At 45.4% G+C, this 21,350-nt stretch overlaps 1 protein-coding gene across 1 annotated transcript in view; it reads left to right on the top strand.

Moving 5' to 3' along the window:
- LOC126484066 (probable beta-hexosaminidase fdl) overlaps nucleotides 1-21,350 on the top strand; it is a 776,181-nt gene that overhangs the window by 703,329 nt on the left and 51,502 nt on the right. Inside the window, exon 8 of the mRNA XM_050107427.1 lies at nucleotides 10,918-11,183. Coding sequence (XP_049963384.1) covers nucleotides 10,918-11,183 — 266 coding nt within the window. The remainder of the gene's footprint in view (nucleotides 1-10,917; nucleotides 11,184-21,350) is intronic.

The following is a 21,350-nucleotide window of genomic DNA, read 5'->3' as shown; positions in this document are numbered from 1 at the left end:
CGTGCGGTGCAGACGCCACACATCCGTTGACCCAAGTTGTCAACAAAATACTGTGCAAGCTGGTGGTGGCTCCATAGTGTTGTGGGCTGTTGTGAACATGTAATAGACAGATTCCTCCGGACCAATTGAACCGATCATTGACTTGAAATGCTTATCTTCGGCTACCTGGAGACCATTTCCAGCCATTCATAGACTCCATGTTCCCAGACAACGATGTACTGTCAGTGGACCCCCAATTGTCGTTCACTTGAACATTCTAAACAGTTAGAGCGAATTATTTGGCAAACAAGGATTGAAGAGTTCCTAGATAACAGAACGCAGCATGTCATTCTCAATGGAGAGAAGTATTCCGAAGTATTAGTGATTTCAGGTGTGCCGCAGGGGAGTGTCGTAGGACCGCTGCTATTCACAATATACAAAATGACCTTGTAGATAACATCAGAAGTTCACTGAGGCGTTTTGCAGATGATGGTGTAGTATATCGATAGGTTGTAACAATGGAAAATTGTACTGAAGTGCAGGAGGATCTGCAACGAATTGACGCGTGGTGCAGGGAATGACAATTGAATCTCAATGTAGACAAGTGTAATGTACTGCGAATGCATAGAAAGAAAGATCCTTTACCATTTAGCTACAATATAGCAGGTCAGCAGCTGGAAGCAGTTAATTCTGTGAATTATCTGGGAGTAGTCATTAGGAGTGATCTAAAATGGAACGGCCATATAAAATGGTTCAAATGGCTCTGAGCACTATGGGACTTAACATTGAGGTCATCAGTCCCCTAGAATTTAGAACTACTTAAACCTAACTAACCTAAGGACATCACACACATCCATGCCCGAGGCAGGATTCGAACCTGCGACCGCAGCAGTCGCGCGGTTCCAGACTGTAGCGCCTAGAACCGCTCGGCCACCCCACTCCATCTAACATTTATGGGACTTAATCGAGAGGTCAGTTCGTGCACAACACCCTCCACTGACAATACTTTCTAAATTATGGAAGACTATAGCGTGGATCCGTATTTCTGCAGTGGACTCTCAACGATTTCAGTCAATGCCATGTCGAGATGGTACATCCCACAGAGCTAAAGGAGATCAGACGTTACAGAGGGTCCAAAAAATGTATCCACTGTTTGCAAGTCCATAACTTGCAAAGTAATTGACGGAGTTCTCATTTTTGGTGAAAGTATAGCTTCAAGTCCAACTTAAAGATATCACAGTAGGTGTTCGAAATTGTCATTAACATCCACACACAAACGATGCCACCGAACTGCAGCACGAACTACTGATTGCAACGTGTTCAGTTGGATATTTGCACATGAATGTACGATCGATTGTCGAAGTTCATGCGATGTGCGTGGTTTTTGTCGATAAACGACGTCCTTTACTGTTCCCCACAGGTAAAAGTCCAGAGGAGTTAGGTCTGGGAAACGTGGTGGATACTCCACAGCACCTCTCTGGCCTATCCCTCTTCCTGGTAGTTTCGTCGAGATACGCCCTAACACGATTTTGGTAGTGGGCTGGGGCACAATCTTCTTGAAAGTAAACTCTTCCGTATCCATAAGTCTCCAATAGCAGGTAAAATGGATGTCTGAAGCTTCTGAAGGTACACCTCACCGGTAACTGTGCCGTTAAAGAAGAATGGCCCACTCAAGCCGCGGCGAGACAACCCACACCACATATTTACTTCTGGAAAATTCACGACTTTGTCTACATGGACGTTCGGATTTTCGGCGGCCCAGTAGATGCAATTGTGGCGATTTACTGTACCTCTGAGATTGAACTGTGCCTCATCAGACCTCACAATCATCTCTGCAAACTCTCCATCGTTGCGCACCATGTTAGTAAACCACTCGCAGTACTCCATTCTACGATCTGGGTCGTCCTCGTTCATTGCGTGTAGCAATCGTGGGATGTAGCACTTCCACTTTGCTGTCTTCAAAATTCGCCGAACACTTGAGCGACTCACTCCAGTTTCACGGGCACACTGTCTGACTTCTGTGGTGAGCGAGTGAGTTGTTGTAACACACGACGGGAGTTAGCTAGACTTGTTACTATTACAGATCGTCCAGATCGTTGTTTGTGTAAATGTTTAGCACAGCCTTCGGCTCTAACTTTGTCTCGAATGCGACGAATCGTTAAACGTGTAGGTGGCTCTCTTTGATACTCATTTCGCCATTGCCGTTGAACCTCATTAATGTCTTCGTACTTAAAATATCACTTCAAAACTGACTTCCTTTCATCCAATGTAAGCCTTGCGCCAACCGTGTTCACTCGAGTAAGTGCAACTAAGAACAAAACACTATCTGGTGACAGTCATCTGACAAAACAACGCAATACAACGCTTGTGTGGCGATTGCCGGAACTACAGACTATTACACTACCAAAGATGAGACAACTCCGCAAATTAGTTCGCCAGTTACGGACTTTTAAACAGTGGATACATTTTTTGGACCCCCTCTGTATATTGGGAGGAATCCCGTAACTTTTGCCACCTTGGAGTACATCCCTTTACTTTCGCTATGCCCCTCATCGGGCTCACTACTCTTTCGTGAGTACATACGTTGCGAGCACAAGGTCCCAACCTTGCAGAACTTCTTTCGTTTCCCTTCATTTCTCCTATCCTACTCTTGGTCGTCTTGCTATAGAACCCATGGTGACGCTCCTCCATGTTGACGCAGCTATTTCCCCGGATGGTTCTTTCCTTTATTTACACCTTTCTCCTATATTTCCATACAGTCTTTTCAGGTCAAGTAATTTTTCCCCTATTTTGAGTTTTCATGTAGTGCAAATGGGTTGGGGAAGGACGCCAAACATAACGCTACTTGCCTGCAGTGTAGAAGATCCTCTGCGCCCAATAACTAAGTATACACAAAAATTCGTTTAGAAGCCAATACCAACCAGTTGTGCTAATCATGTGCCCTCTCCACAGCGTCCCCTGAAAACACAGGGGTAGCACTTCTGATGCCACAGCCTCACATGCCGAGTAGTAGGTGCACCAGGACACAGGTGGCACCATGACTCCCAGCAATGGTCATTATGCCACATACTAGCTGCAGCTGGGCAGCGCCCGTGAGCAGTAGCCTTGATTGTTGTCGGTGTCATCAGAGCGGATGTTTCGCAGATCAAACCTAAAACAGTGGCTGCAGTGATTCGGCTGTGCCGATAGAAAGAAATCGTTCAATGCAGAAACTTTTAAATCCAGTGCGTTCCAATGTCTTACCGTTGGAAGGGATGAGCGACAAGCACAGAGAAATGGAGCCGACAAATTCTTTAAGTCCTCGAACTGACAGATTCCGTTGCAAAAACGTCATTATACGTTGTCGAACACACAGGATGAGGTCGGCAAGGTAGCTGCACAGAAAAAACTAGTAATAGACCCTTGCTTATCAAAATAACAACGTCCACGGGATCGCAAGCACTCCTGCAATGTGACGAACTGGATGACATTTCTCTCGTTTTCAAGACACACAAAAATCTCAGTATGAGCCAAAGAATCATCTTCCTCTCAAATCGGATACAAGAGGCGCACAATGAACTGCATGCTCAAATGAGCAAGACGACGAGTCCATTTAATCTGTCGAATCCACAAAGACCTAAATCACAACACAGTACACACAGGCGCTTTTATGCTTGGTTCTGATGGGATCACATTAACCAAGAAAACTGAAGTTACGGTTTACAGATGCAGTGTTAAACGTTAAGTTTCCCCACCAATGAGAGATGATTTCGGTGTCTACACTTCAGTCACATGTCGTCCTACCGCACCGTTGAATCTGTTTTCCCGGGTTCGATTCCCGGCGGGGTCAGGGATTTTCTCTACCTCGTGATGGCTGGGTGTTGTGTGCTGTCCTTAGGTTAGTTAGGTTTAAGTAGTTCTAAGTTCTAGGGGACTTATGACCACAGCAGTTGAGTCCCATAGTGCTCAGAGCCATTTTTGAACCAATCTATCTGTTGAAATTGCGGAAGGGCTTTGCACGAAAAAGAACTTTTCGAGCAATCTCCATGTGTAATTAATAGTTCAGGCCACTCCATCCACGTTCACGAGCCTAAACCGTGCTCAGGAGAAAATTTCATAGAACACAAAATGCTTGACCATTTACCCTGAGGGTAAGGTCACGACTTCTGCAAGCACTGTGTTCAGTTTTCTATCTGGTAGATCTTACAGCCATACAAATCTCTCGACCACCCCTCCAAAGAAGAGGCCAGAAAATACCATTTCCAGACCTATAGCACCAACTGAGAGCACCATGCTGGTGCAGCAGGAACACCTAGACTGTCTCTGGGACAGACGGGGGTGAGGACACCATCCAAGGCGAGTTCCTCCATACGCAAAGCTGTAACACCCAAGCCGCTGGATGAAAGAGCACAGACGGGTGGGTCACGGAGTAACCTGTTCGTAAAGCAATAAAGAGCTTAAAAGATGCAAAACTGCATACGAACTCAAACCGCCGAAGACAAAACGAACTGAAAAGAAAAAAACCAAACCAAAATAGATCTGGCAGTTCTAACGAAACCGGACACGCCCCGTCCCCCCCTTTCACATTTGCAAGAAACCACATTTATAAATGTTACATCAACCTTACAGGACGCACAAAGGTAGCTCATACTACAGTGCCTGCATTATTTCACCTTGGTTGTCTTTGCTTCATCCTCTTTAGTGTTGTTACAATGAAACTGTAACCGACAATACTGCTACCTGGCAGAGCTTCAGCTGATGGTAAACTACCGTATAGTAGATCTTGTAATACAAGAATCACGTTTCTTAGACCACCTCCGTAGTATTAAACATTATCTCGCTTATTGAAATAACTGTTTTAATACACAGTGTCTGGAGGCGTAGGCACACAAATACATTCTAGCATCTACAGCGAACCGCTACCTCCAAACATCAGACAAGAAGCGCAATAGTTACATCGGGAAAGATAATAATATACAATATCCATCCACTAGATGATGAATACTTCTATCAAGAGATAGCGACCTTTGCAGCACAAGTAGCCAAACCGGTCATACTAATGCACACAATTGTTTGCGGGTGCAGTGCTACCTGTAAAAGATAAAGCAAAACTCTGCTTACTAAAAACAGGAGAACTAACACGTTTTAGTACCTACTCCATTGTAGACATCTCAGTATGCAGCCCAAGCTTAGTCACCATGATCCAGTGGAAAGTGCATGGCAACTTGTCACTGTGGTGACTTCTCCTGATCATACTATCCATGCCAAATCGAACTTCATACACTCAGTGTATCATCCTAACTGACCTACATCGTAAATTTAATTTGTCTGTGTGTGTGTCTGTGTGTGTGTCTGTGTGTGTGTGTGTGTCTGTGTGTGTGTGTGTGTCTGTGTGTGTGTGTGTCTGTGTGTGTGTGTGTGTCTGTGTGTGTGTGTGTCTGTGTGTGTGTGTGTCTGTGTGTGTGTGTGTGTCTGTGTGTCTGTGTGTGTGTGTCTGTGTGTGTGTGTGTCTGTGTGTCTGTGTGTCTGTGTGTCTGTGTGTCTGTGTGTCTGTGTGTCTGTGTGTCTGTGTGTCTGTGTGTCTGTGTGTCTGTGTGTCTGTGTGTCTGTGTGTCTGTGTGTCTGTGTGTCTGTGTGTCTGTGTGTCTGTGTGTCTGTGTGTCTGTGTGTCTGTGTGTCTGTGTGTCTGTGTGTCTGTGTGTCTGTGTGTCTGTGTGTCTGTGTGTCTGTGTGTCTGTGTGTCTGTGTGTCTGTGTGTCTGTGTGTCTGTGTGTCTGTGTGTCTGTGTGTCTGTGTGTCTGTGTGTCTGTGTGTCTGTGTGTCTGTGTGTCTGTGTGTCTGTGTGTGTGTGTGTCTGTGTGTGTGTGTGTCTGTGTGTGTGTGTGTCTGTGTCTGTGTGTGTGTGTCTGTGTCTGTGTGTGTGTCTGTGTGTGTGTCTGTGTGTGTGTGTGTCTGTGTGTGTGTCTGTGTGTGTGTGTGTCTGTGTGTGTGTCTGTGTGTGTGTGTGTGTGTGTGTGTGTGTGTGTGTCTGTGTCTGTGTCTGTGTGTGTGTGTGTGTGTGTGTCTGTGTCTGTGTCTGTGTCTGTGTGTGTGTGTGTCTGTGTCTGTGTCTGTGTCTGTGTGTGTGTGTGTCTGTGTGTGTGTGTGTCTGTGTGTGTGTGTGTGTGTGTGTGTGTGTCTGTGTCTGTGTCTGTGTCTGTGTGTGTGTCTGTGTCTGTGTCTGTGTCTGTGTGTGTGTCTGTGTGTGTGTCTGTGTCTGTGTCTGTGTCTGTGTCTGTGTCTGTGTCTGTGTCTGTGTCTGTGTCTGTGTCTGTGTCTGTGTCTGTGTCTGTGTCTGTGTCTGTGTCTGTGTCTGTGTCTGTGTCTGTGTCTGTGTCTGTGTGTGTGTGTGTGTCTGTGTCTGTGTGTGTGTGTGTGTGTGTGTGTGTGTGTGTGTGTGTGTGTGTGTCTGTGTGTGTGTGTGTCTGTGTGTGTGTGTGTGTGTGTGTGTGTGTCTGTGTGTGTGTGTGTGTGTGTAATTCCAGAGGACGGCGTAAGAACTGCCGATCAAATTCTACGCTTTTTAAGACAGAGTACAAAAAAATTTTATAGTACCCTAACTGAGAGGCCCTAACCTACGCAGAGCCCATGAACTCCTTCCCCTTCTATATATTAGGCTGCTTTGTGTGCACTGTCACACGACTCCCAGTCGATGATGGAATTCCTTTTGAAGATGTGCTGACATCGCTCAGAAATCTGTTACACAGACAGCACAGTTTACGACTGCGGAGAGCATGCGGGACGTTTAGCGGCATTTTTAATTTTTGATTAAAGAAACGAATGTCGCGAAAAGATGAGCGTCGAAACAATTGACGGAAAAATTCGAATAACCGAGTGTAAGATAGTCGCAAACTTCGAATAACACTGTTGGCAGTTTGTCATGACAGTCGCTTCTATTTGGCGAGAGTGCAAAGATACAAATAATTTCTTAGATTTGTCGAGTTGTCCTGACACAGGACAATTAGTGTGATTAATCGAGAAATTCGACTGATCTAGGTTCGAATTAGCAAGCGTCGACTTTACAAGTAGGCAAATTTCAAGAACTACTGTTGGGGTTTTGGTACAAGTTTACTCATAATTATTCACAAGGAAGATTAATGTATATAATTTCCTAGCGATCAGCTCTGGTTTCACAAAGCAGCACGAAAGACGTATGATTGGGCAGCTTATCTGACACAGCGGTAATTTCGTTTAGGGCCACTGAATAGTCACTATTAAAATTCAGAGGGCATCATTAGGTAAACGAATATTACATTAATCATTAACTATATACCAAAAAACTGGTTCTTATTAGCTCAATATCAGATAAGTCATGCATCGTAGGTCATTTAGGCAGTTGATGGCTCATGTGAGCTTCATGATAGCAACAACTCACGCAGTGATTCTAGAGTTCTGACTTTCACCAGTAGATGGTAATGGTTTAGTTTTCACAGCGGTAGGGAGTTGAGTTTTCCGTAGTTTGAAATACTTAAAAATTACATACACAAACCTTCCTCATGAATCTATTAGTGAAAACCATACAGAAATCCCTGCAGTAACTCCTCAGATTAGCCCGAACATGCGGACAAACTGCGGCCGGGTAAGGGTCTTAATTTAGGTATGTATAAAATAGATCTATGCTACGTTGGAAAAGTCATCCAGATGCAGATACTAGTGCTACCCGTATGAATCTGGGGACGATCATTCATTTAATAAAATTCCTTGTCTTGTAATCGCTTCCTGACTTCTGTTAAAGTTTCCCCATCTTCCAAGATAAGTTGTAGGGTAACTATTAGTGCATGCAGTCAGAAATTTCTCTGGAATCTTAACTGCATTCTCGTTAAGAGCAGAGAGATCAATATTGAAGCTTTTGTGCTACGGATATATACTGTGCAGCACAATTAATGGATCACTTTTCGAAACCCTGTAACTGGCTTCCGTTCCATCATTTAGGTTTGAAATTTGGCTCGAAGGTGCCTACGGCCTTCCTCCGTAATGGCGCATAAGGGTGCACCCTGCGACGTTACCCTCGGACCCGAGGCCGCTTCAAACACTAAGGTTCCGAAACGTGCGGATAAAGTCCAGATATCAGAAGTTCATGTGACGTGTAAAGTGGGTTAATGATGTCACATTGGTACCACAATCCAGTCCAACGCAACAGCGTAAGAATCACACCATGAGGTGGTCACAGGACCTTTGACCCATATTTAACCCCTTCTTTTGATGCCCCTGCGATGGAAGGCAGAACCGCGACGCCCAGCGTGAAAATCGCGGGGTACACCACCGCTCAGAATCTAAACGAAAAGACCACATAGGGTTGCATGAAGGGCGTCAATGAAGCCACTCCTTTCCTCGGTACGTTGAGTACCGCATATTTCGGTGTCGAAGGCGGCAGTTTGCAGCACGATGAACAAAAGTACGACGTTCTTGACAACCTTTGGCGGTTTTGACGTGGGAGATACAGCCCTTCTAGACGGACATCACGGGAATGAAACTACATTGAACATGATCTCACGCCCTCTGGACTGCAATGCGACCCCGATTTTTGCTCGGGTGTACAGGGTGGGACCCCCTAGGAACCGTTTGAAACCATTCGTCGTAATGTGAACGTGATCCGAAAGAGCAAATGGTACTTACGCTTTTCCACTGCTCCAATTTCACGACCTCTTGTGGCATGACGACGGAGGTGTGTGACATTAACACATGCGTGAACAAAATTGGCATCGAGATCCTCAAAGATCCATCGCCCCCACACCATTTCTGGAGAACCCTTTGTGGCACTCGCCCACATTTGAAAACTTCCCCTTACAGAGCGACCCTGCGAAGGTCTCCTAGGTGGCTGCAAGCAGGCAACAGGCTTCAGTGTGTTGCCTACCTGTAGCTGCCTCAGGCTCCTTTTTAAGTTTTCTCTGCAAACGTACATTTTTAAAATTCCCAATAAATGTGGGCTGGAGTCACCAAGAGTTTTGCCGAAATGGGGGGGGGGTCTTAGAGGGACTCTTTGTTTTAATCTCGCATGTGACAATGTCGCACTTCTCCATGATCATATACAGGAGAGTGTGAAACAGGAGCTCTGAGAAAGGATAAGAAACCTTTGCTGCTCCAATCACGTTCAAATATCGTTAAGTGGTTTTAAATGGGCCCTCGTCGTACCAACTTGTACACAAGAGAAAAAATTGCGATGTCAAGAATGTCCAGTTCTTCATCGCACTGCAAACTATTATTTTCGACCACCAAATGTGTGGGAAACAACGTGGCAAGGAAAGAGATGATTTTATTGACGCTGTTTGACACCCACTCAGGCCTTTTATTTCAGATTCTGAGCGGTGGTGTGTCTAAGATTTTTCTTGGCGAGCATTAAGAAAACTTCGTTCGAACACTGGGCGTCGTGATTCTGACCCCCATTGCGGAAGCGTAAAAAGGGACTGTGACGACCTTCCATCAGGTGACACGTCCACGGTTGCGTTGGGCAGAATTGTGGTGAAATATGGAGCCAATGTGACATCATCAATCCTCTTTCCACGTCACGTGACTTCGGAACTTTGGCTTTTTCTTTTTTTCCGCAAATGTCGGCGCCTTGCTGTTTGAAGCACGTGCCCGAGGGGCATGCAACATGGCGGTACAGTTTTGCACGATCACAGAGGAATGTTGTAGGCACCTTTGAGCCAAATTTCAAGCTTGTGCGTCGGGTTAGAAAACGTGGTCTACATCTACATACATACTCCGCAATCCACCATACGGTGCGTGGCGGAGGGTACCTCGTACCACAACTAGCATCTTCTCTCCCTGTTCCACTCCCCAACAGAACGAGGGAAAAAAGACTGCCTATAAGCCTCTGTACGAGCCCTAATCTCTTATCTCATCTTTGTGATCTTTCCGCGAAATGTAAGTTGGCTGCAGTAATGCAGTCAGCCTCAAATGCTGGTTCTCTAAATTTCCTCAGTAGCGATTCACGAAAAGAACGCCCCCTTTCCTCCAGAGACTCCCACCTGAGTTCCTGCTTCCTGAGCATTCTCCGAATTGCGCTGTTAAACCACGGTGGGTCTTTTCCGTCCGTAACCCACTTTTTCGGCACATACTTGTCCAGTGCGTGATTTACAATGTGTTTAAAATTTGCTCATAATTCTTCTACATCCATCGTACCGAAAGTAAATGAAGTAGAATCATTTACTAAGTGGGATGCTAACAACTGCTTATCTTCTTTTTCTAATAAGAACACTCTCCTAGCCTTCTTGACCGACTGTTTAACTTTCGTAACCATAGTCGTAATGACATCATGATCACTAATCCGTGTCTCAACATTGACACCGTCGATGAGTTCTGGTCTGTTCGTGGCTACCAGATCTAAAATATTTCCATTACGCGTTGGCTGTCGATTTAGATGCTCAAGACAGTTTTCGAATAATGTGTTCAAAAGTAATTCACACGACGGCTTGTCTGTACCACCTGTAATGAATAGACATCCCAGTCTATACTAGGTAGGTTAAAGTCGCCTCCGACTAATATAGCATGATCCGGGTACTTCTGCGATACAGAATGTAGACTCCCTTTGAATGATTCTAGAACTGCCAGGGTGGAACCTGGTGGCCGGTAATAAGACCCCACAATTAACTTTATTTCCCCTAGCCCTGTTAAACGTGTCCAGATAACTTCACAATCACACTCTACTTCGACCTCAGTAGACACAATATTTTTGTCAACTGCAATGAAGACACCACCTCCTACGGTGTCTAATCTCTTTCCGATACACATTCCAACGCTCACTGAATATTTCAGAGCTTCCTATCTCAAGGTTCAGCCAGGTCTCAGTCCCGAGAATAATTTGCGCGCCACACGCTTCCTGGAGGGCAGTAAATTCAGGAACTTTATTGGTCGTTCAAATCTGATGAGCGGTGTAGCTCGCTTAGCAGCAAGTGCTACAGTGGTTATTATTTTGCTCAGGGTCTGCCGCGAATGCTCCCCTGGTGCAGCAGCATCGCCAGAATGAGAACGAGAACGGGCCGCAGTACCGCCTGGAGGATCGGCGGGAGAGGCGAGCGCAGCACGGCGGGGAGGAGGGGCCTGCCTGGTGGGAGCTGTGTGGCCAGCCTCCCTGCGGTCAGCTGCCGCCGGCGGACGAGGCGGCGTTCGGCACGCTGCGGACGCTCTACCAGGAGCTGCGCCAAGCCTCCGGCGCCTCCGACGTCGCGCATCTGGGCGGCGACGAGGTACGTCTGCCTCCTGCGGCCGCTGCTGCTCGCGCGCAGCTATGGCCCGTGGCGTAGCGGACATCATACAACCCAACACTGACAGCATTTATTGCGCTTAGATCAGGGGCGGGCAGGAATCCTGCACATGTGCGGTGCACTTGCACGCGTGCAGTTAACAGGTGTTCCGCGTGCACACAGGGGCAAGCTGGCCACCCGCTTATCTCCCATCCCCACCATACCTTCTGTCCGCTCCTTCCTCTGTAATGCGTTTTGTTTCCTAGCTTGCTTTATTGAATAAAGGAATAAGGTTAGTAGGAGTGCTTGAAAGAAATCATGGTTTGAAAGAGTACCTATTACCTACGTTAAGTTTTATTTAATTATCACAGGTGGAGTTTACAATACGTTTAATATCTGGAACAAAATTTCTACGTACAGACAAGCGCAAACAGTTACGTAAATGTTCATCACTTATGTTTGCTCTTAACCGAGGCTTATTAATTCAGCAAATGGTTTTCCAGCTCTCGCGATATTAAGCGCAATTTTATAACTTGTACGTACCGCTGGGCTATTATTGTTATCGTCCTGAAAAATAGAAAACAGTGCTCCATAAAATGTTAAATCAGTTAGATGAGAGACATGACGAAATAAAGTCGCAGATCTCTAGTGAAAACAGTAACTAGGACAGATTCATCAAATATCGTCAGATCGCTCTACTTAAGCTCAGTCAATTTCCCCATCCGCTCAGAATCCGACAATAAATTGTACTTGTCCTTGTGAAATTTGTTGTAATGGCCTTCAATACTGAACTTCCGCTGACCAGCGAGAATACTGCCACATATTAAAAATTTCGAATTATCACGTTTTCGCACCAAAAAAAATGATTCTCCCATTACTTTTTAAAAGATAGCAAATCTCCACTTCTCCGTTTCCTTGTTTCACTCTGCATTTTCCGGTTCTTGAAATACAACTTTCACTACGTAGTGGTCGCTTCGCTTCAACGTCCGCAGCTTAGCCTGGAACTACACTGCCGCAACCTGCCGGCTGTCGCCACTGCCCCGGTCGACGATTGCACACGAGCAGCTCTGTGCGCTCATGAGCAGCGAGCAACGTTTTCCCGCCCCTGGCTTAGATGGTTTTTGGAATTTATGTTGTGGTTACTAGAGAAATGTCTGTAATGCTCAGACTCGTGCACTGATAGTTGTCTGTGTATACCTAAAGGGCCCAGGCAGGAGAGTCCCTCCATTTTATCTCTTGTTTTACATTGTCCTCAGGTTTCACTGAGTGTGTACATTGGGAATCAAAAACATAACTTCTTGGTTCTGCTTAATAGCCTGTTGCTCCACCTTTGGACTACAATGCAGCAGAGATTCTGCGGGGCATGGATTCGAGGAGTCCTCAATAGGTTTCTGGAGGCTTGAATAATCAGATATATCTATGCACAAATCACCAAACTGTGTAAATTGCGGTCTTGTAGTTTGTGGGCACACGTTCAGATCAGACGAATTTGGTGGCCCAGATATCAACGAGAGTTCACAATCATTTCCCCGTGAACCACTGTGTCACCATTTTGTCCTTATGTTAGTTACCCTCCTGCAGGATGCCATCGCCGTTAGGGAAGACGAAAAGCTTCAACGGCTGCAGGTGATTCTCAATAATGTTCATATAGTCGACAGCTGTCATGCCGCCTTCTGTTAGTGGTCTCGCGGAAAGCCTGGTGAGTACCCTCAAAGGGACAATGCTACCCCAAAAGGCCAGCTTTTCTGCCACGATGCGTGTTTCAAGCAGCTGTTCGCTTGGATGATGGCGTATCTGGGCACGACCAACTATCTGGTGCAACAAGTAACATGATTTATCCGACCAGACGACACTTTTCCGTTGTTTGTGGGAGGGACCAAACAGCGGGATCATCAGTCCCATCGGGTTAGGGAAGGATGGACAAGCAAGTCGGCGGTGCCCTTTCAAAGGAATCGTCCCGGAATTTGCATGAAGCTGTCGTATCCTGACATAGGTGGGAGAGGGAGAGAAGGGATTGCTGGTCAGTCTGCGCTCCCGAGCGGTACAGTGCAGAGGGCAGAAGGACAATTCACAGTGAAGGCATTTCCTTCTATCTGAGCCAACTCTGGTACAGGCATTTACTAGAAATGCAGGTGGTGAGACTCGGTAGGGAACTCGTTGTGGAGACTCTCGGACAAAAAGGGTTTTGAAATAGTTGTTTATTCCAGACAGGCCTAACTAATACGCTGGAGGCTAGTTCTAGGGTTAGAAAAAGCATGAATAACGCTGTTACAACAGAAACCAGTGCAGAAGTCCCAGGAGTGGATGCTAGCCACAGTGGCAAACACTAGCAGCATCTCAAGCCAACAACTTAGTTGCAAAACAAAACATAATGAATGTGACACTGTTCACTGAGCCACTCCAAGAGAGAGAGCAGACTTATGCGGAGCTGCACCGAGGCTGGAGTCTATGGACGCGGATTCGGAGCCCAGATCGTCTGACTGAGAACTCCGCCAAAATGCGGAATCTAAGGGTTTTAAAGAGTCGCGTGGGGCACTGTTTTTCCCACTTACAGCCACCCATCCAATCCCATACGTCTCTTGCAGGTGCCTGCCAATCACGGTGTAGTTAGGTCCCCTCTGCTACTCCTAAGGCGGGGATGTTGATGCAGTTGCACTAAGTCCGTATTTGGTATCAACATTGTTCAGCTGAAAGCTAAACGTAACTGCTCTGCTAAATAGGGCTTGCAACATTATTGCTTTACGTCATTTAGCATGCCCCCTCGGGTTCCCCGAAGTAGGGACTGCTAGGTCAACAGTTTTTGGCGTTTTCGCTCTAACACTTGCGAGCCTACTGACGTAGATGTTCTCGGGGCTGGTGTTAAGCTGGCTTTATACGCTAGTATGTGCCTGTTGGTTACAAAGTTCTACAGTGGCAACCTACCACAACGTCTAGACGACATGTCAATTTACATGTAAATTCATTGAAGAGTAACTAGCGCCCTGGGACCGTGTCTGGGAGTCTGCATTTTCGAAAAGCTCTCCCCTTACCGTTTACTTCATATAACAATCTCTCTCCTAATTTCGCCTGACCCTCAGCATAGTCTCTTCTTCCACACCTTGGAGGGCCTGTCCTCCTTTCGCACAGCTTAAAGATAACACTACAGTAGCAAGGAATAATAAATATATTACAAAGCGATTTAGGGAAATCACGGAAAACCTAAATCAGGATGGCCGAACGCGGGTTTGAACCGTTGTCCTCCCGAATGCGAGTCCAATGTGCCAACCACTGCGTCACGTCGCTCGGTGTAGTCGAATGACCACGTCGTTGGATCAAGATGGGAATACGTAGAGATGGTCTGCTGTCCAGCCCCGTGTTGAACAGTGCTGAACAGTGTACTCTGAAAGTGCTTAAATCACCACTGTCCTCTGCCATCAGATCTGCATAGAATGCCGCCTAGCATGCTGTACGAGATCAAATAACCCAAGTTTCTTTCTACTCCGAATGCAAAAACATTTTGTTTCCATCCTACACCGGAAGAAACTATCATCAGAGCTTGCACATAAAAATTTAAGTGTTCACTCTTCTCATGTGCTCTCATGGACTGGAACGGTAGAGAAATAGTCCTAAGGCGCTGCGAAGAACTTGATACGTCCCCTTTGAACAATTATACAAGACTGTGCTTAAACTGACACAATATTTTTAGCGCAACGCAATCTGACTTTGAATAATCCCTACAAAAGAATGGCCCTGACTAACATTAACCTATACCTTTCACAAATCACTTACCTCACAAAAATCTTCGTTACTCGAACTACTGCGATACAGCGAGCGCCACTACTGCCAGCTAAATAAAAGATTCAAACTACGGAAGGCGCTAACTACTGATAGGCATAGTTAGCAAATGAAAGATTTTAATACAGAAAAAACAATGTATTTACCTTAATAGTGTTGAAGACTCATAATATACATAGCAGTTCATGACATCTAGTCTTACAAATTTCAAAACTCCGCCATCTCTCTCCCCACATCCACCACTGCTGGCGGCTCACCTCCCACTGCGCAACGCTACGCGCTGTTCACAGCCAACTGCCCAACACTTCAATGGCGAATATTACAACAATGCAAACCAGCAACAGACTGCACACAGCACAGCCAGTGATTTTCATAAAGAGCGCTACGTGACGTTACCATTAAAAAAACTAGACAGCCTACTTACAAACTCTGCCACTCACTTAAGTGTGAACTGCAGAGCAGTCAAGTAGACGTTTATGTTATTTGATTCTTCTGTTAGAATGGGATGAGTGGCGGGAGAGTGTGGGTGGGATGGCGTCGTGCCATTCCAGGAGAAATGGTTCCTCATAAGCCTGGTGAAGCTATAATGTTGAATACTACCACAGGGCCGCTCTCAGATTGTTGAGTACTCACTTCACTCGTACTGTTCACGACTGGAACAGGAAAGAAAAGTTCTATTATTGGTGGGCCTCCATCTCAACTCTCCTATCTCTAATCTTAATCTTTTTCGCGAACTATGCGTATGAGGATGCCATCCGTTGGTTGGTTTTTCTAGGCTTACGTTCCCGGAATCTTAACAAGAAATCGTCTTAATACACAACCCTCGTTTAAATCGCCTGCTACTGGAGTTGAATGAGCATATCTGTGACGCTTTCCCGCTTACTAAATAAAACCTGTCACGAAACGCTCTGATCTTCTTTGGATCTTCTGTATTTCATCTATCAGTCCTATCTTTCAAGGTTCTCAGACCCTTCAGTATTAAAGTGTCAATCAAACGAGCTACCTCACTTGTGGGTGAACTACGCTTCTTCCAATTAATGTTTGACTACTCACGTTTCTCCCATTAGCCTGGTGTCGTCGTTCCATTTAAAATACACTATTGGCCATTAAAATTGCTACACCACGAAGATGACGTGCTACCGACGCGAAATTTAACCGACAGGAAGTTGATGGTGTGATTTGCAAATGATCAGCTTTTCAGAGCATTCACACAAGGTTGGCACCGGTGGCGTGATACCTACAACGTGCTGACATTAGAAAAGTTTCCAACAGATTTCTCATTCAAACAGCAGTTGACCGGCGTTGCCTGGTGAAACGTTGTGATGCCTCGTGTAAGGAGAAGAAATGCATACCATCACGTTACCGACTTTGGTAAGGGTCGGATTGTAGCCTATCGCGATTGTTGTTTATCGTATCGCGACGTTGCTGCTCGCGTTGGTCGAGATCCAGTGACTGTTTGCAGAATATGGAATCGGTTGGTTCAGGAGGGTAATACGGAACGCCGTACTGGATCCCAACAGCCTCGCAGTCGAGATGAAAGCCATCTTATCCGCATGGCTGTAACGGATCGTGCAGCCACGTCTCGATCCCCGAGTCAACAGATGGGAACGTTTGCAAGAAAACAACCATCTGCACGAACAGTTCGACGGCGTTTGCAACAGCATGGACTATCAGCTCGGAGACTATAGCTGCGGTTACCCTTGACGCTGCATCAGACAGGAGCGCCTGCGATGGTGTACTCAATGACGAACCCGGGTCCACGAATGCCAAAACGTCATTTCTTCGGATGAATCCAGGTTCTGTTTACAGTATCATGATGGTTGCATCCGTGTTTGGCCACATCGCCGTGAACGCACATTGGAAGCGTGTATTCGTCTTCGCCATACTGGCGTGTCACCCGGCGTGATGGTATGGGGTGCCATTGGTTACACGTCTGGGTCATCTCTTGTTCGCGTTGACGGCACTTTGAACATTGGACGTTACATTTCCGATGTGTTAGACCGGGAGCTCTACCCTTCAATCGATCCCTGCGAAACCCTACATTTCAGCAGGATAATGCACAACCGCATGTTGAAGGTCCCAATTGAAAACGTCTGGTCAATGGTGGCCGTGCAACAGGCTCATCACAATGCCCCAGTCACTACTCTTGATGATGAACTGTGGTATCGTGTTGAAGCTGCACGGGCAGCTGTACCTGTACACGCTATCCAAACTCTGTTTGACTCAATGCCCATGCGTATCAAGGCAGTTATTACGGCCAGAGGTGGTTGTTTTGGGTACTGATTTTTCAGGATCTATGCACTCAAGATGCGTGAAAATGTAATCACATGTCAGTTCTAGTATAATATATTTTGTCCAGTGAATACCCGTTTATCATCTGCATTTCTTCTTGGTGTAGCAATTTTAATGGCCAGTAGTGTAGCTCCGTTCGCGTGTTCTCAGGTATTTAATAGATGTGACTGCTTTGTGATCTTCTCTCGTGTTATCATACAATGTCTTTCCGCCTATTTGTGCGCAATAGGATAATTTATTTTGGTTTTCAGCTGCCGCTCACTGCACAAAGTGTCGATCCTCTGCAGGTTTTCCTGCGTTTTGATACAATTTTCTAGGATTGACATTTCACTGTATGGATCATCCATTATCTGTAGTGAACACTGTATAACCATGGGTCTTGTGGACAGACTTCATAAAACGCGGGCATTAAGTGTTCTGCATTATGTCAGGATCTGCCGTTATGAAATTAGTGTATCGGAGAGCCTTTTCATTAAGAGTTCAGTATTATTTCCTCCAACATACGCTGAGGTGACAAGTCATGGGATAGAGATACGCACATATACAGATAGTATCGCGTACACAAGGTATAAAAGGGCAGTGCATTGGCGGAGCTATCATTTGTACTCAGGTGATTCATGTGAAAAGGTTTCCGACGTGATTATGGCCGCACGACGGGAAATAACTGACTTTGAACACGGAATGGTAGTTGGAGCTAGACGCATGGGACATTCGACCTCGAAAATCGTAGGGAGTTCAATATTCAAAGATCCGCAGTGCCGAGAATACCAAATTTTAGGCATTACCTCTCGCCACGGTAAAAGGCAGTGAGCGACGGCCTCCACTTATCAAACGAGAACAGCGGCGTTTGCATAGTTGTCAGTGCTAATAGACAAGCAGCATTGCGTGAAATAATCGCAGAAATCAAAGTGGGACGTACGACGAAAGTATCCGTTAGGACAGTGCGGCGAAATTTTTGACATTAATGGGCTATGACAGCAGACGACTGACAAGAGTGCCTTTGCTAACATGACATGCCTTCAGCACCTCTCCTGGGCACGTGACCATTTCGATCGGACCCTAGACGATTGGAAAACCGTGACCTGCTCAGTATGTCGGATTTCGGTTGAGAAGAGCTGATAGTAGGGTTTGCGTGTGGCACAGATCTCACGTAGCCATGAACCCATGTTGTCAACGAGGGACTGGGCAAGCTGCTGGTGCCTCCTCACGACGATATGCGTGTCAATGCGCCATGTCACCAGGGCACAGTTGTTCACGATTGGTTTGAAGGACATTCCGGACAAATCGAATGAATGATTTGATCTCTCAGATCGCCCGACATGAATCCCATCGAATATCTATGGAACGTAATAGAGGGGTCAGTCGTGCGCAAAATCCTCCACCGGCAACGCTTCCACAAATTATGGTGGCTATAGAGGCGGACTTGTTGAGTCCAAACCACGTCGAACTGCTGCAATATACCGGGCCAAAGGAGTTTCGACACGATATTAGGTAGTATACCATGACTTCTGTCATTTGAATGTGTCTCAACCTAATGACGGCAAGACTAAGTAAAAGAAAAACTGGCTAATATTCACAATACGAGGGTGAGTCAAATGAAAACCTTAAATATTATTTATTGTGCAGAAATTCTTTTTGTAGTGCACGCAACCACTCGTGCACCGTGTGGCGTACCTCTTCATCTTCAGTCTTCATGCTGCAATGTCATTCAGTGTCACTCGGCGGTTTTCCTTCACTATGACTTCAACTGCTCCAATGTTCTGTGGAGTCACAACTCATTGTGCCTGACCTGGACGAGGAGCATCTTCCACTGAAGTCCCACCATTTGCGAACTTCCTACTCCATTCGTAGACTTGCTGCTGTCACAAACATTAATCACCGTACTGAACCTTCATTCGTTGAAGAATTTCAATAGGTTTCACACCTTCACTACGCAAAAAAACGATAACAGAACGCTGTTCTCCCCTGGTGCAAGTCGCAAGTGGGGCGGCTATCTTTATACTGATACTGCGACGGTATGTGTGCATCTGCACTATGCTGCCACCTACAGGCTATTCTGCACGCTGTTTGTAGCTCGCTTACCAACTTACAGGATAACGGCGCGAAATTTCGATTTGTTATTACAAATTTGTTTTCATTTGACTCACCCTCGTATTTTCCTCGCTCACTATTCATGAACATAAACAATACATGATCTAAAATCATTCTTTCTCCATTTCATTTCCGTTGGATACCGTACGATGGCTTTTGGTGTACAGGAATAGCCGTAGAAATGGAGGGAGAATACAGCGGCTTGTGTTATGAGACCACTTTTCATCACACTTATTACACACTTTGCAATGAGTTAACAGTTTAACCATATTACGGACTTTTAGAGAGAAGATGCACAAGCGGATTAGTGTTCATGAAGTATTTTGAGGATTTTCATCGCTTCTTGGAATCCAGGACGTTAAGTGGCATTAATGAACTAGTGTGGGTATGCAAGAATTAAACTTACGCATAGATGGTGTGACCGTTATGTTTATTAAGTATTCTCAGGTCGGTTCTGTTTTTTTTACCGGAGCTCAAATGTAAACTAAATTCAGTTTAGAGTCAACGTGCGGATCCAAACGAGCGATAGCCCCCTGAGAACGCTTGAAAACACATACGATGAGAGCGGGGTGCTGGGATTGACACGGGTGTGGCATTATCAGCCCTGTAAGGTCAGAGGTTACTGCGCTGCACACAATTTGGCAGAGCTGGAAGAGCGCGTCACTTGTTCCACTGCAGTGCTCTGACGAGCCAACTAGGGCGACAACAATCAGTATCTAAATTTACGTCTACAAGGGTACTCTGCAAATCACACTTAATTGCCTGGCAAAGGGTTCATCGAACCACCTTCACACTAATTCTCCACAGTCCAACAGCTCACAGAAGAAAAAAAAAAAACGAAAAGCTATATCTTTCCAGTCGAGTTCTGATTCCCCTTATTTTATCATGATGATGTTTTCTCTCTGTCGGCATCAACAACATATTTTCGCTTTAGGAGGAGAAAGTAGGTGATCGAAATTTCTGCAGAACATGCGATCGTAATGAGAAACGCCTTTGTTTGAATGATTTCCTACTCAAATCCTGTATAGTGTCCGTGAAATTCTCTCCCCAAACTTCTTGATACTACAAAATGTTCTGCTCTTTGAACTTTCTCGATATACTCTGTTAATCCTATCTGGTAAGGATCCCACACTGCGCAGTAGAACTCAAATAGAGAATGGAAAAGCGTAGTGTAGGCAGTCTCTTCAGTAGATCTGTTGCATCTTCTAACTGTTCTGCCAATAGAAAGCAGTCGTTGATTCTTCTTCCCCACGATGTTTTCTCTGTGTTTGCATTTAAGTTGCTCGTAATTGTAAGTCCTAGGTATTTCGTTGCATTTGCGGACCTTGTATTGAATTGATTTATCGTGTAACCGATGTTCACGGGTTCCTTACAGCACTCACGTGAACTACCTCCCACCGTTCATGATCTAGGGTCAATTGTCAATTTTCGCGCCATACGAATGTCTCTTCTAAATCGCATTGCAATCAGTTTTGATCTTCTGGTGACTTTACTAGGCGACAAACGACAGCATCTGCAAACAACCTTAAGACTGCTGCTCGGATTGTCTCCTAAATCGTTGGTATTGATAAGGAACAGCAGAAGTCCTAAAACACTACCTTGTAAAACGCCAGAAATCTCTTCTGTTTTACTAGATGACTTTCCATTAATTACTATGAACCTTGAACCCTGACAGGAAATCACGAATCCAGTCACATAACTGTCAAAAGCCTTCTGGAAATCTAGAAATACGGAATCAATTTGAAATCCCTTGTCAATGGCACTCTACACTTTGTGAGTAAAAAAAATAGTTATGTTTATCAAGAACTGTTTCCTAAATCAGTGTTGACTCTGTGTCAATAGACAGTTCTCTTAGAGTTAACTCTTAATGTTCGAACACAATACACACACATCAAAAAAATTTTGCATCATCTCAGTTCTGAGAGTTCCGGAACCTGTACAGAAAATTGCAATAGAGATCAACATAACCATCATTTCCAACCTATTTATTGCTCATGCAAACCACACATTGCA

This window comes from Schistocerca serialis, chromosome 6 (genome assembly GCF_023864345.2).
Source record: "Schistocerca serialis cubense isolate TAMUIC-IGC-003099 chromosome 6, iqSchSeri2.2, whole genome shotgun sequence".
In the NCBI taxonomy this organism is placed as follows: Eukaryota; Metazoa; Arthropoda; class Insecta; order Orthoptera; family Acrididae; genus Schistocerca; species Schistocerca serialis.
Note: the sequence above shows the minus strand (reverse complement) of the source record. Positions and strands in the feature narration are given on the sequence as shown.